The 13,024-nt window shown below is 44.6% G+C and overlaps 1 protein-coding gene across 1 annotated transcript in view; it reads left to right on the plus strand.

The window, feature by feature from the left end:
• The window catches only part of LOC135543416 (guanine nucleotide-binding protein subunit alpha-11-like), a 33,386-nt gene that overhangs the window by 12,686 nt on the left and 7,676 nt on the right, over positions 1-13,024 (plus strand). The window contains exons 2-4 of the mRNA XM_064970654.1: positions 6,824-7,008; positions 7,176-7,330; positions 11,335-11,463. Of these exons, the coding sequence (XP_064826726.1) occupies positions 6,824-7,008; positions 7,176-7,330; positions 11,335-11,463 (469 nt within the window). The remainder of the gene's footprint in view (positions 1-6,823; positions 7,009-7,175; positions 7,331-11,334; positions 11,464-13,024) is intronic.

Here is a 13,024-nt window from a genome sequence, read left to right on the forward strand (position 1 = left end):
CTTCTGATAGGCTAATTGACATCATTTGAGGCAATTGGGGTTGTACCTGTGGATGTATTTCAAGGCCTACCTTCAAACTCACTGCCTCTTTGCTTGACATCATGGGAAAATCAAAAGAAATCAGTCAGGACCCCCCCCCAAAAAAAAAAAATATTGTAGACCTCCACATGTCTGGTTCATCCTTGGGAGCAATTTCCAGATGCCTGAAGGTACCACGTTCGTCTGTACAAACAATAGTATGCAAGTATAAACACCATGAGACAACGCAGCCATCATACCTCTCCGGAAGGAGATGCGTTCTGTCTCCTAGAGATGAACGTACTTTGGTGCGAAAGGGTAAATCAATCCCAGAAAAACAGCAAAGGACCTTGTATCCACAGCAAAACGAGTCCTATATCGACAACCTGAAAGGCCACTCAGCAAGGAAGAAACCACTGCTCCTAAACCACTAAAGAATGCCAGACTACAATTTGCAACTGCACATGGGGACAAAGATCGTACTTTTTGGAGAAATGTCCTCTGATCTGATGAAACAAAAATAGAACTGTTTGGCCATAATGACCATGTGGGAAGCTTGGGGAAGTCCACCTGAAACGTTTGACATAAGTTAAACAATTTAAAGGCAATGCTACCAAATACTAATTGAGTGTATGTAAACTTCTGACGCACTGGGAATGTGATGAATGAAATAAAAGCTGAAATAAATAATTCTCTCTACTATTAGTCTGACATTTCACATTCTTAAAATAAAGTGATAATCCTAACTGACCCAAAACAGGGAATTTTTACTAGGATTAAATGCCAGGAATTGGGAAAAACTGAGATTAAATGTATTTGGCCAAGGTGAATGTAAAGTTCCGACTTCAACTGTATTTATACACACACACACACACTACTCAAGTTCAACACAACGTCCAGATTTTTTGCTGACCTCATTCTATTTTTCTGTTTCCCTGAGGAATTGTATGTTAAACAAACACATTCAACATTTGTGTGCATTTACCAATTAATTTTTCAAATGTGATGTTTAGTGTCCGCTAAAAATCAGTACTGTTTGTGTGCGTCTCCGTTTGAGGTTTTTGCGCAAGGTTCCCCGATTACTCTGCTCTCTTGCCACCATCATATCTGATACCACATACACCCCTCTCTTTACCAGACGTGGGTGTGTGTGTGTGTGTGTGTGTGGGCTGTGTGTTTCACCCTGCGCTGTAGCCTCGTGGGCGTTTTTCTAAGCGATGCTGTCTTTCTCCCGCTGCTGCCTGGAAAGACCCAAGTAGTGTCAGCTAGTAAAAGGTGTGTGAGTGTATATGTAACCATTGTTCTGGTTCGCTCGCTCTCTCTTTGCCGACTGGGAAGGAAAGTGTTATCAAACCCAGTAGTGTGGTCTATTAAAAGGTGACCTCCGTTTTTCTAGGTCGCCACCAAAAAAGAATGGACAGATTCTAGTTCTGAATATCCCAAATGCTTGACAGGGAGGAGAATGAGCGAGTGAGGGACGGGAGAGGCGAAGGGAAAGGGGAGGTGGATGATAATGGGGAGATGGATTTCCAGCCTCAGGGAGGAAGACAACGATTAGGGGCATGAGAGGAGAGATGGAGTAAGGGCGAGGCTGGGTGAAGGGGAGGCGGGAGTGGGCTGGGGGAGAGGAGAGGAGGGAGACAGAGGCTGGTAGTGTGCTCTAGAGGAGAGGAAGCGACAGAACAGAAGCGAGATGGAAGGAGAGATCTTATGACAGGGTCACGAGAAATAAATCAGACCTCAGACTGATCTTTCACTGAGGACACGGGCCGTGTTCCAGTACTGTAACACAGCATCTTCTCTCCTTGGGCTGCATCCCAATACTGTGAAGGGGAAATACAAAACTGACCTTACATCAGCAGCATCTTTTATATATACAGTACCAGTCAAAAGTTTGGACACACCTACTCATTCCAGGTTTTTTCTGTATTTGTACTATTTTCTACATTGTCAAAACTATGAAATAACACATGGAATTATGTAGTAACCAAACAAGTGTTAAACAAATCAAAATATATTTGAGATTCTTCAAAGTAGCCACCCTTTGCCTTGATGACAGCTTTGCATTCTCTTAACCTGCTTCATGAGGCAGTCACCTGGAATGCAATTCTATTAACAGGTGTGCCTTGTTCAAAGTTAATTTGTGGAATTTCTTTCCTTAATGCGTTTGAGTCAATCAGTTGTGTTGTGACAAGGTAGGGGGGGTTTACAGAAGATGGCCCTATTTGGTAAAAGACCAAGTCCATATTATGGCAAGAACCGCGCAAATAAGCAAAGAGAAACGACAGTCCATCATTACTTTAAGACATGAAGGTCAGTCAATCGGGAACATTTCAAGAACTTTGGAAGTTTCTTCAAGTGCAGTTGCAAAAACATCAAGCGCTATGATGAAACTGGCTCTCATGAGGACCGCCACAGGAAAGGAAGACCCAGATTTACCTCTGCTGCAGAGGATAAGTTAGAGTTAACTGCACCTCAGATTGCAGCCCAAATAAATGCTCCCCAGAGTTCAAGTAACAGACACATCTCAACATCAACTGTTCAGAGAAGACTGCGTGAATCAGACCTTCATGGTCAAATTGCTGCAAAGAAACCACTACTAAAGGACACCAATAAGTAGAAGAGACTTGCTTAGGCCAAGAAACACAAGCAATGGACATTTGACCAGTGAAAATCTGTCCTTTGGTCTGATGAGTCCAAACTGTCTTTGTGAGATGCAGAGTAGGTGAACGGATGATCTCCACATGTGTGGTTCTCACTGTGACGAATGGAGGAAGTGTGATGGTGTGGGGGTGCTCTTCTGTTGACACTCAGTGATTTATTTAGAATTTAAGGCACACTTAATCAGCATTGCTACCACAGTGTTCTGCAGAGATACACCATCCCATCTGGTTTGCGTTTAGTGGGAAGATCATTTATTTTTCAACAGGGCAATGACCTAACACCTCCAGGCTGTGTAAGGGCTTTTTGAACAAGGAGAGTGATTGAGTGCTGCATCAGATGACCTGGCGTCCACAATCACCCAACCTCAACCAAATTGAGATGGTTTGGGATGAGTAGGGGCGCAGAGTGAAGGAAAAGCAGACAACAAATTCTCAGCTTATGTGGGAACTCCTTCAAGACTGTTGGAAAAGCATTCCTCATGAACCTGGTTGAGAGAATGAGTGTGCAAAGTTGTCATCAAGACAAAGCGTGTCTACTTTGAAGTATCTAAATTATATTTTGATTTAACACTTGTTTTGGTTACTACATGATTCCATATGTGTTATTTCATAGTTTTGATGTCTTCACTATTATTCAACAATGAAGAAATAAAGTAAAACCCTAAATGAGTAGGCGTGTCCAAACTTTTGACTGGTACTGTATACATTTTTATTTAATTTAACCTGTATTTAACTAGACAAGTCAGTTAAGAACAAAGTCTTATTCACAATGATGGCCTACCAAAAGGCCTCCTGAGGGGACAGGGGCTTGGATAAAAAATATAGGACAAAACACACATCATGACGAGACACCACAACACTACATAGAGACCAAAGACAACGCCATAGCATGGCAGCTACACATGACAACACAGCATGGTTGCAACACCACATGACAACATGATAGCAACACAACATGGCAGCAGCACAACGTTTGCGCAACAGTTGTCTAGAAACAGCCTCATCCTCCTCCTCAGTATTGTATCTAACAGACTGAAAAGAGGAGCAGAGCTCTTCTACATAGCAGCAGCGTGAGATGGAGAGAGAGAGCTTGAGGCGTAGTTATATTTACTATCCGCTAGGAAAGAAAGAGGGAAAAAATGCAAGAGGAGAGAATAGGGTTGCCGTGGCAACCGAAATATGGCTGCTCTTCAAAAACCTTGAATGTAGGTGGTGGTGTTTCTTTCTCTCCATCTCTTTCTCCATCTCTTTCCGTTTGCAGATATAGCAGATCTGTGTTTAGGGATTGACGTGGCAGTAGCCTGGTGTTAGCCTGCCTCCAGGGTATATGTGTATTTATGTGCATATGGTGCTGAGAGGCTGAGCAATATGGGTTACCAGCAGTCCCCTTGGCTAGTGAGGGTTTAGCCAGCGAGGTGAAGTAAATCTAGCTAAAACGGTTACTTTGCCAAATGTGTGTGTTGTGAGTTCTCATAAAACCACTGCATCAGAAAATGAATTTCTGATTGGAGAAGTTCAGATAGTACCTCGCCGTTTCTTTCCGTCTCGTTCGTACAAGACATGACCCAGGTGAGCACAGCTGGTGCCAGAAATCAATCAGTTAATTACCAGGGAGAGCAGAGTTGCAGCAGTACTGTAGGGGAACACCCCTCCTTTAAAGGGCAAGCGGCTCAAGTTGTTTAATCTCACCCAATGATATGGCTGATTATCGTCTTCCATAACTTCCCCCCCTCTCAGATGGCTGTAGTATCGGGACAAAGAACCTTTGACGTATCTGAGAGCATAAACAGTTTAGCGTAATCAATTAGATCTGTTCCCAGTACTGTTTTGTAGTGCACGGTGTCTGGCTGGGCCCTGGATAGGCTTGTGTTTGCTAAAGGAGATGAGGGTATGGCAGGGTCCCAAGTTTCTACTGGAAAGACGGGGGTCTACTTCTGGCAGTCAAGTCATGTGACAGTTTTGTTTGAACCAATCCCCTGCCTCCCCTGGATTAGATACGAAAAACAAAAATATAATCGCAACTTGCAACAATTTCATTGATTTGTACTGAGTTACAGTTTATATGAGGAAATCAGTCAAAATAAATGAATTAGGCCCTAATCTATGGGATTTCATGACTGGTCACAGATACCTTAAAAAAAATAGTCCTCACAATGGTCCTCAGGATCTCTTCACTGTATTTTTGTGCATTCAAATTGCCATCGATTTAAAATTGGTAAAGAAATCAACATTCAATTCTCTGACAACAGCTCTGGTGGACATTCCTGCAGTCAGTATGCCAATTGCATGCTTCATCAACCTGAGACATCTGTGGCATTGTGTTGTGACAACTGCACATTATATATTGGCCTTTATATTGTCCCCAGCAAAATGTGCACCTGTGTCATGATCGTGCTGTTTAATCGGCTTCTTGATATGCCACACCTGTCAGGTGGATGGATTATTTTGGCAAAGGAGAAATGCTCACTAACAGGGATGGAAACAAATTTGTGCACAAAATTTGAGCGAGAGTTTTTGTGGGTATGGAATATTTCTGGGATCTATTATTTCAGCTCATGAAACATGGGACCAACACTTTACATGTTGCGTTTTTGTTGTTTTGTTCAGTGTATGTCATTGGTTGGATAGAGACTCATTTGAACCCATTCCTCTGTTTACGATTGTTACCCTTCTCACGGAAGTGTGCACTCATTCATTCCTCTTCATGGATTGGAAAGGACTGGTGAAAGAAGGAATGTGAAGGCAGTGGAAACTCCCTGTAGCCCATACCTACACCAAGCCAATGATTTAAATTCATGGGGTTGGAGTCAGCAAGCAGTCCTTTGTAGAAACTGTGAGGGGAGTCTAACTGGGGGTCTTACAGTAATAGGATTTCATAGTAACCCCAAACCGTCCTATAGTTTGTAGTTGACCATGGGGGTGAAAAGAGCCAGTGTGCGACTGGATACTGCAGTGCAGGCTGGGTTGAATGGAGCTTTGGGTGGTGCTGGTGGGGGTGTCAGTCTGAGGAGGAGGACATGACTGTGGAGATCTGACAAACATCTGGTTCCTTCTCTTAGAAGCTGTCTGCTGCTGTAGTAGCTGTTTGTGTTAAAGAACGACACTGTTGAAACGGATCTCACTGGATTCCCCTTCACCCTGGCACTCACAACACAACACCCTCCCTCGCTTTCTCGCTCTCCCCCGCTCTCTGTCTCGCTCTCCGTCTCGTTCGCGCTGGCTCTGTATACTATGCTCTCTAGTGATGTATTGAAGGTTTAATGCAATTTGCACACTTTTTTTCAATGTAATTTTATGAATAGCGTTTACACACCTATCCCCGCTAAATTATCGCACCTGTTGCATAGCACAGGTGCGCATTTTCTGTTTTGTTTTGGTTGTGTTTCATATTATTTTGTGCCCAATAGGAATAAATGGTAAGTAATGTGTATCCATTTTGGAGTCACTTTTATTGTAAATAAGAATAGAATGTTTATAAACATTTAAAATGGATGCTACCATGGTTACGGATAGTCCTGGATGAATCGTGAATAACGATGAGTGAAAGTTAGATGCACAAATATCATACCCCAAAGACATGCTAACCTCTCACCATTACAAGCATCCACATTTAATGTAGAAGTGTAAGAAATTCATTTTTATTGTGCCCAATAAAAATTAATGGTAAATAATCTGAAACACAACCAAAACAAACAGCAAATGCATCAAACAAATTTGTAGTCACAAGCTTCATGTAGTCAATGTGTGCGAAGGATATGGGACCAAATGCAAAAATGTTGACTACTTTAATACACAAATGAATTTGTCCCAATACTTTTGGTGCCCTTAACCCCCCTTGCCATTTATGTACAAAAATAGTTGTAGTTTCTAAACTGTTCACACAATATAGATGAAAATACCCTCAATAAAGTTGTCTGCACTTTTCAAATCCAACATGCTGGAGTACAGAGTCAAAACAAATACTTCTGGAGCTCACTGTAGGTGTGTGTGTCCAGGTATAGGAGAGAGTGTTGCTAACAGTGGGTGTTCTATGTGTGTGACCAGGTACAGGAGAGGGTGGTGCTAACAGTGGTTGTTCTATGTGTGTGACCAGGTACAGGAGAGGGTGGTGCTAACAGTGGTTGTTCTATGTGTGTGACCAGGTACAGGAGAGAGTGGGAAGAGTACATTCATCAAGCAGATGAGGATCATCCACGGGGCGGGCTACACAGAGGAGGACAAGAGGGGTTTCATCAGGCTGGTGTACCAGAACATCTTCACTTCCATGCAGTCTATGATCAAAGCCACAGAGAACCTCAAGATCCCCTTCAAATACGAACAGAACCGGGTAGGAAGTACTAACGCAACCATTAAAAAAAACACTGCCTTCCACACACACACAACCAGAATAGGCTTGGTCAGAACGCTTCTACAGTCACTCACACAAACACTATCTAGTTCCAATGCGCTCACTCTTCCCTCCTCTCTCTGTCTGTCTCTCCCCTCCCTCCCCAGTCTAATGCCATGTTAGTGAAGGAGGTGGACATAGAGAAGATCTGTGGTTTCGACCAGCCCTACATCAGCGCCATCAAGACCCTGTGGGCCGACCCTGGGATACAGGAGGCCTACGACAGACGCAGGGAATACCAGCTATCAGACTCTACTAAATAGTATGTCCTGGTGTGTTTGTGTGTAAGAGGTTGTTCATGTGGGGGAGGGGTGGATGTGAGCGCACGTGGGTGTGTTGGGGTTAAGTCATTTTTGTGCGCGCGCCTGTGTGTATGTGGTTCACTCTGGTGCCTCTTGACCGGTTGCCCCAACTCCAGAGAGCTGATGGCTAGAAATAAAGTGAGATACTGACTCCAAATGCACTGTGTGTGTGACAAAGTATTCAGACCCCTTCACTTTTTCCATGTTTAGTTACTTTACAGCCTTATTTTAAAATGCTAATTTATAGCTGTATTTGGGGAGTTTCTCCCATTTTTCTTTCTGCAGATCCTCTCACACTCTGTCAGATTGGATGGGGAGTGTTGATGCACAGCTATTTTCAGGTCTGTCCAGAGATGTTCGACCGGGTTCAAGTCCGGGCTCTGGCTGGGCAACTCAAGGACATTGAGATTTGTCCCGAAGCCACGCAGCAGTGGCTTCGGTACACTCTTGGCTGTGTGCTTAAGGTTGTTGTCCTGATGGAAGGTGAACCTTCGCCCCAGTCTTAGGTCCTTGAAGGTTTTCTTCAAGGATCTCTGTACTTTGCTCCGTTCATCTTTCCCTTGATCCTTACTAGTCCCCTTGTCCCTGCCGCATAAAAACATCCCCACAGCATGATGCTGCCACCACCATGCTTCACCCTAGATATGGTATTGGCCAGGTGATGAGCAGTGTCTGGTTTCCTCTAGACGTGACGCTTGGCATTCAGGCCAAAGAGTTCAATCTTGGTTTCATTAGACCAGAGAATCTTGTTTCTCATGGTCAGAGTCCTTTCGGTGCCTTTTGGCAAACTCCAAGTGGGCTGTCATGTGCCTTTTTACTTAGGCGTGGCTTCCGTTTGGCCACTTTACCATAAAGGCCTGGTTGGTGGAGTGCTGCAGAGATGGTTGTCTTTCTGGAAGGTTCTCCCATCTCCACAGAGGAACTCTGGAGCGCTGTTAGAGTGACCATTGGGTTCTTGGTCATCTCCCTGACCAAGGCCCTTCTCCCCCGATTGCTCAGTTTGGCCGGACAGCCAGCATTTAAGAATAGTGAAGGCCACTGTGTTCTTGGACCTTCAAAGCTGCAGACATTTTTTGGTACCCTTCCCCAAATCTGTGCCTCGACACATTCCTGAGCTCAATTTTGAGTCTCATAGCAAAGTCAAATCAAATTTATTTATATAGCCCTTCTTACATCAGCCTGATATATCACAGTGCTGTACAGAAACCCAGCCTAAAAACCCCAAACAGCAAGCAATGCAGGTGTAGAAGCACGGTGGCTAGGAAAAACTCCCTACAAAGGCCAAAACCTAGGAAGAAACCTAGAGAGGAACCAGGCTATGAGGGGTGGCCAGTCCTCTTCTGGTTGTGCTGGGTGGAGATTGTAACAGAACATGGCCGAGATTTTCAAATGTTCATAGTAATAATAATAATAATCACAGTAGTTGTCGAGGGTGCAACAGGTCAGCACCTCAGGAGAAAATGTCAGTTGGCTTTTCATAGCCGATCATTCAGAGTATCTCTACCCCTCCTGCTGTCTCTAGAGAGTTGAAAACAGCAGGTCTGGGACAGGTAGCACATGAACAGGTCAGGGTTCCATAGCCGCAGGCAGAACAGTTGAAACTGGAGCAGCAGCATGGCCAGGTGGACTGGGGACAGCAAGGAGTCATCATGCCAGGTAGTCCTGAGGCATGGTCCTCAGGCTCAGGTCCTCCGAGAGAGAAAGAGAGGATTAGAGAGGGCATACTTAAATTCACACAGGACACCGGATAAAACAGGAGAAATACTCCAGATATAACAGACTGACCCTAGCCCCCCGACACATAAACTACTGCAGCATAAATACTGGAGGCTGAGACAGGAGGGGTCAGGAGACACTGTGGCCCCATCCGATGACACCCCCGGACAGGGCCAAAGGGTCTGTATAAAGGGTCTGTATACTTATGTAAATAAGTTATTTCTGTTTTTGAAAAGCCTGCTTTTGCTTTGTCAAATGGGGTGTTGTGTGTGGATTGATTGAGGATTTTTTTTTTGTAACCCATTTTAGAATAAGGCTGTAACGTAACAAAAATGTGGGAAAAAATCAAAGGGGTCTGAATACTTTCCGAATGCACTGTACACACACACACTACAGTTCACGTACTTCTCTCTCCACCCCTCACACTCAGCTAAATGGAAGCTTATGTTGAACATACACCATTGCTTTACCTTCTAAGAGGTGCTGGGAATAAATCTCCAGTACTTATTCAACAATAATACACTACTACACACGCATTTATCATTTACACAATCTATTGCTTACATTTAAGTCAAGTCAAACCTTAGAATAAATTGAATCGTGTGTGTGTGAGCGTAATGTTGATCTTTGATTCCTGGTTGGTTGCCTGTTAACGTTATGAGAGGACACCATCTCTGCTGACACCCGGATAATTGGACATCAGGACTTTGATAAGCTGAATTGGGTGTGTTTGAGTTGGATTGGGTTGGAACGAACTCCTGCACACCCAAGGCATCTCCAGGACCAGGGCTGAAGAATCGCTCCCAACGCTGCCCCTGTCAAAAACCCTGTTGTATTACAGCTAATCAGTCTCTTCTCTCTCTGTGTGTGTGTGTGTGTGTGTGTGTGTGTGTGTGTGTGTGTGTGTGTGTGTGTGTGTGTGTGTGTGTGTGTGAGAATTACATGCTGACCACAGTGCTCACATCGTAAGCATAGCAAAATAAATGTACACAGATGTTATCATTGCACCCACACTGCTTGCGCACGTCAACGAGTGTCTCCATAGCCAGGCTCTAATATAGAACTTGGTTCTATTTGTGATGCTTGACGTGCTGCAAGTCCCGCCTCTCCCAGCTCCTCATTGGTTTTTCGGATTATATACCCACAGTGTGATTGAAGGATGAACTGAGGTTCACAGTTCAGTTGGTGGTAATACACCTTAAAGTTGGTAGCACTCCGCCATATAAAGTCAAAGGAGAAGAAGCCCGAAGGAGGAGAGATTACTAGAAACAAACTCTGTTTACCCTTTTAACTGTGGATTCATTGTCGGCGTAGAGGACCTTGTGCATTTCAGGTAAAATAACAACCCAATGTTTATATAATGCTTTTCGACCTGTCCCCAAATGAATGTAGTTGGTTCAGAGTTCGTTTTGATATTTCAACCTGCGTGTCTTGATCGCGTCTGGTGTGGTTGGACAAAATCAACATGCGTGCAATGGCGCACAAACGAGCAGTCTGGTCAGCATGTTAGTGCGTATGTGCAGCCATCCAGTTTCTTCAGTGATAGACTGTGTGTCTGTGTGTGTCTGCAGTTACCTTAGTGATATAGACCGCGTCACCGCGGAGGGATATGTTCCTACTCAGCAGGATGTGCTTCGTGTCCGGGTCCCCACCACGGAATCATAGAGTACCCGTTTGACCTGGAGAACTGCATCTTCAGGTACCGTCACGGTACTGCAGCGAGGGACTGCTCCTTCTCTGCCTCTGCTGCTGCCACCGACGTCCTCACTATGTCACTGTCCTGCAACACACTGACACACACACACACCCAGGTCCCCACATAGCACCTCTCTGAGACTGGGCCCACTCAGGACAACCCAACTGTTATGCAATCGTTGCAGAACCCCAAACTAGAAAGGATGTGAAATGGCATCAAAATGGCTTGTTAGCTTGATGCAAAAATTGCTACAACAAAACTAAAGCCTCAAGGTCTTTTATTGTGACGGTAAAAGACCTGAAACGGACGTTCTCAGAGTTGCTTTGGGGGGTGAGCGGGTCTGTGTATGGGGCTCGGGGTGGTGTTGGAAGCCTAATACGGACCAACACCACTGTTCTTATAGACTTGGTACGGTCGCCAAAGCCTTCCACACTGGACTGATCCACCTTCTCTGGATTGGTAGGGGTGTGTGGCGGTAATGCTAACTATCTACCGTGCTTTATATGACTGTGGTCTGTCTCTTTCTGTCTCTCTTTCTCCCTTGGTTTGTAGCTATCTAACTGATCTGGACCGTATCTCAGACAACAACTATCTGCCCACACAGCAAGATGTTCTGAGAGTGCGAATCCCCACCACCGGCATCATAGAGTATCCCTTCGACTTGTCAAGCATCATTTTCAGGTAGACAATGCTAGTGTGCTAACTTTAGCCTAGCAAATACATCACAGTCAGGTGGAGTTGCTAACATTAGCCTAGAAAATGCATAATTTTCAGGTAGACAATGCTAACGTGCTAACATGAGCCCAGCAAAAGCATCAGTCAGGTGGCGCAATTAACGTCCGCTTTCAAAAAGCATCCTATTCAAGTAGAAGAGGCTAAGGTGCTAACATTGGCCTAGCAAATGCATCATTCAGGAAGGGGATGCTAGCATCAGTGCCCTTGTGCAGTCATGTTAACCAGTGAATCATCCCATGACCCTGCTCCATTACTTCTTAAAATGCATCCTCCTTTTCTCAAAGTAATCACTGCTTTGGCATGAGAGCATAGGTGAATGTTAGGCTCCCACTTTAAGCTTTCACCAATCCAGTCATGTCATGAATTAGTGGTTACTTTAAATTAAGGAAAAATGCATTTATTTATCAGTATTTGGACAGGGCATACCGATGTGTGCGTTCATTTCACATGTCATACGTTCTGGTTGTTCCATAACTATCATTGAACTCTTCGATCAGCAGTGGACAGAGCTGTGTTTTATTGTAGGCTTGATCTCCACCATTATGGTGCTCTCTCTCTCTCTCTCTCACAACCTCCTCCACTCAGACACATCCTCGTGAGTCCAAAGTCCTACATTCTGGCGCCCGTCTTTTTAAAATGGGTCACCCTCTTTCTCCTCTTCTCCCCTCTGTTCATCCTGGCAGAGGAAAGGAGGTCGTCCTCTCTCTCTCTCCCAGTGAAGGATGTTATTTCGGGCCTGGGGTCCTGCAGGGCTCTGATTGGCTCTTGGTCTCTGTGGACTGCAGTATCCCATGCTACAACAGGAGGGCGTTTCATCACAAATTAAATCACATACATTCACTATCTGTTTAATTCAAAGACAGGACTATGTAAATCTAGGCCTCGAAGACCACCGTACTGCTGGTTGCCTTTTCCCTGGATGTTAAATCATTGATTAATATCGCTGACTTAGAACAAGTCTCACCTGGTCTGAATCAGTTCCTGGTACATAATGTAACTTGATCAGACAGAGTAACATTTTACATGACTTACCTTTGCTTCTACTTGAATCGTTTAACACAGAAGAATGCTTAACAAAACCTAAAAGACAACCTAGGAGGACAGTGGCATAGAGAAACGGAAGGAAGAAACCTTGACATGCGCACACACACACTCTCTCACACACACTCCAGTCAGAACTACTCGGAGGACACACTCCTGTCGTTCACCCAGCAAAGGAATCCCGCCATCAGAGGTGCCTTCTGTATCCCTCCATCTTCTTCCCTTTTTTATTCTCATCCCTTCCTCAGTCTTCATCTGCTCCTCTTTCTCTGTTCCTAGTCCTCTCTCTACCTCCTCTCCCGTTCTCCTCTTTTTGTCTCACCTCCACCAGGGTTGCACAATTGTGCTTGGCTCATGCTTCAGGGACACGGACACACACACACACACACACACACACACACACTAGGGAATGGTGGGAGAGCTGGTTTGTTTTTTTTGCCCTCCCATCTTGCCACTGGGTGGACTA

Source organism: Oncorhynchus masou, chromosome 7 (genome assembly GCF_036934945.1).
Source record: "Oncorhynchus masou masou isolate Uvic2021 chromosome 7, UVic_Omas_1.1, whole genome shotgun sequence".
NCBI classification, from domain to species: domain Eukaryota; kingdom Metazoa; phylum Chordata; class Actinopteri; order Salmoniformes; family Salmonidae; genus Oncorhynchus; species Oncorhynchus masou.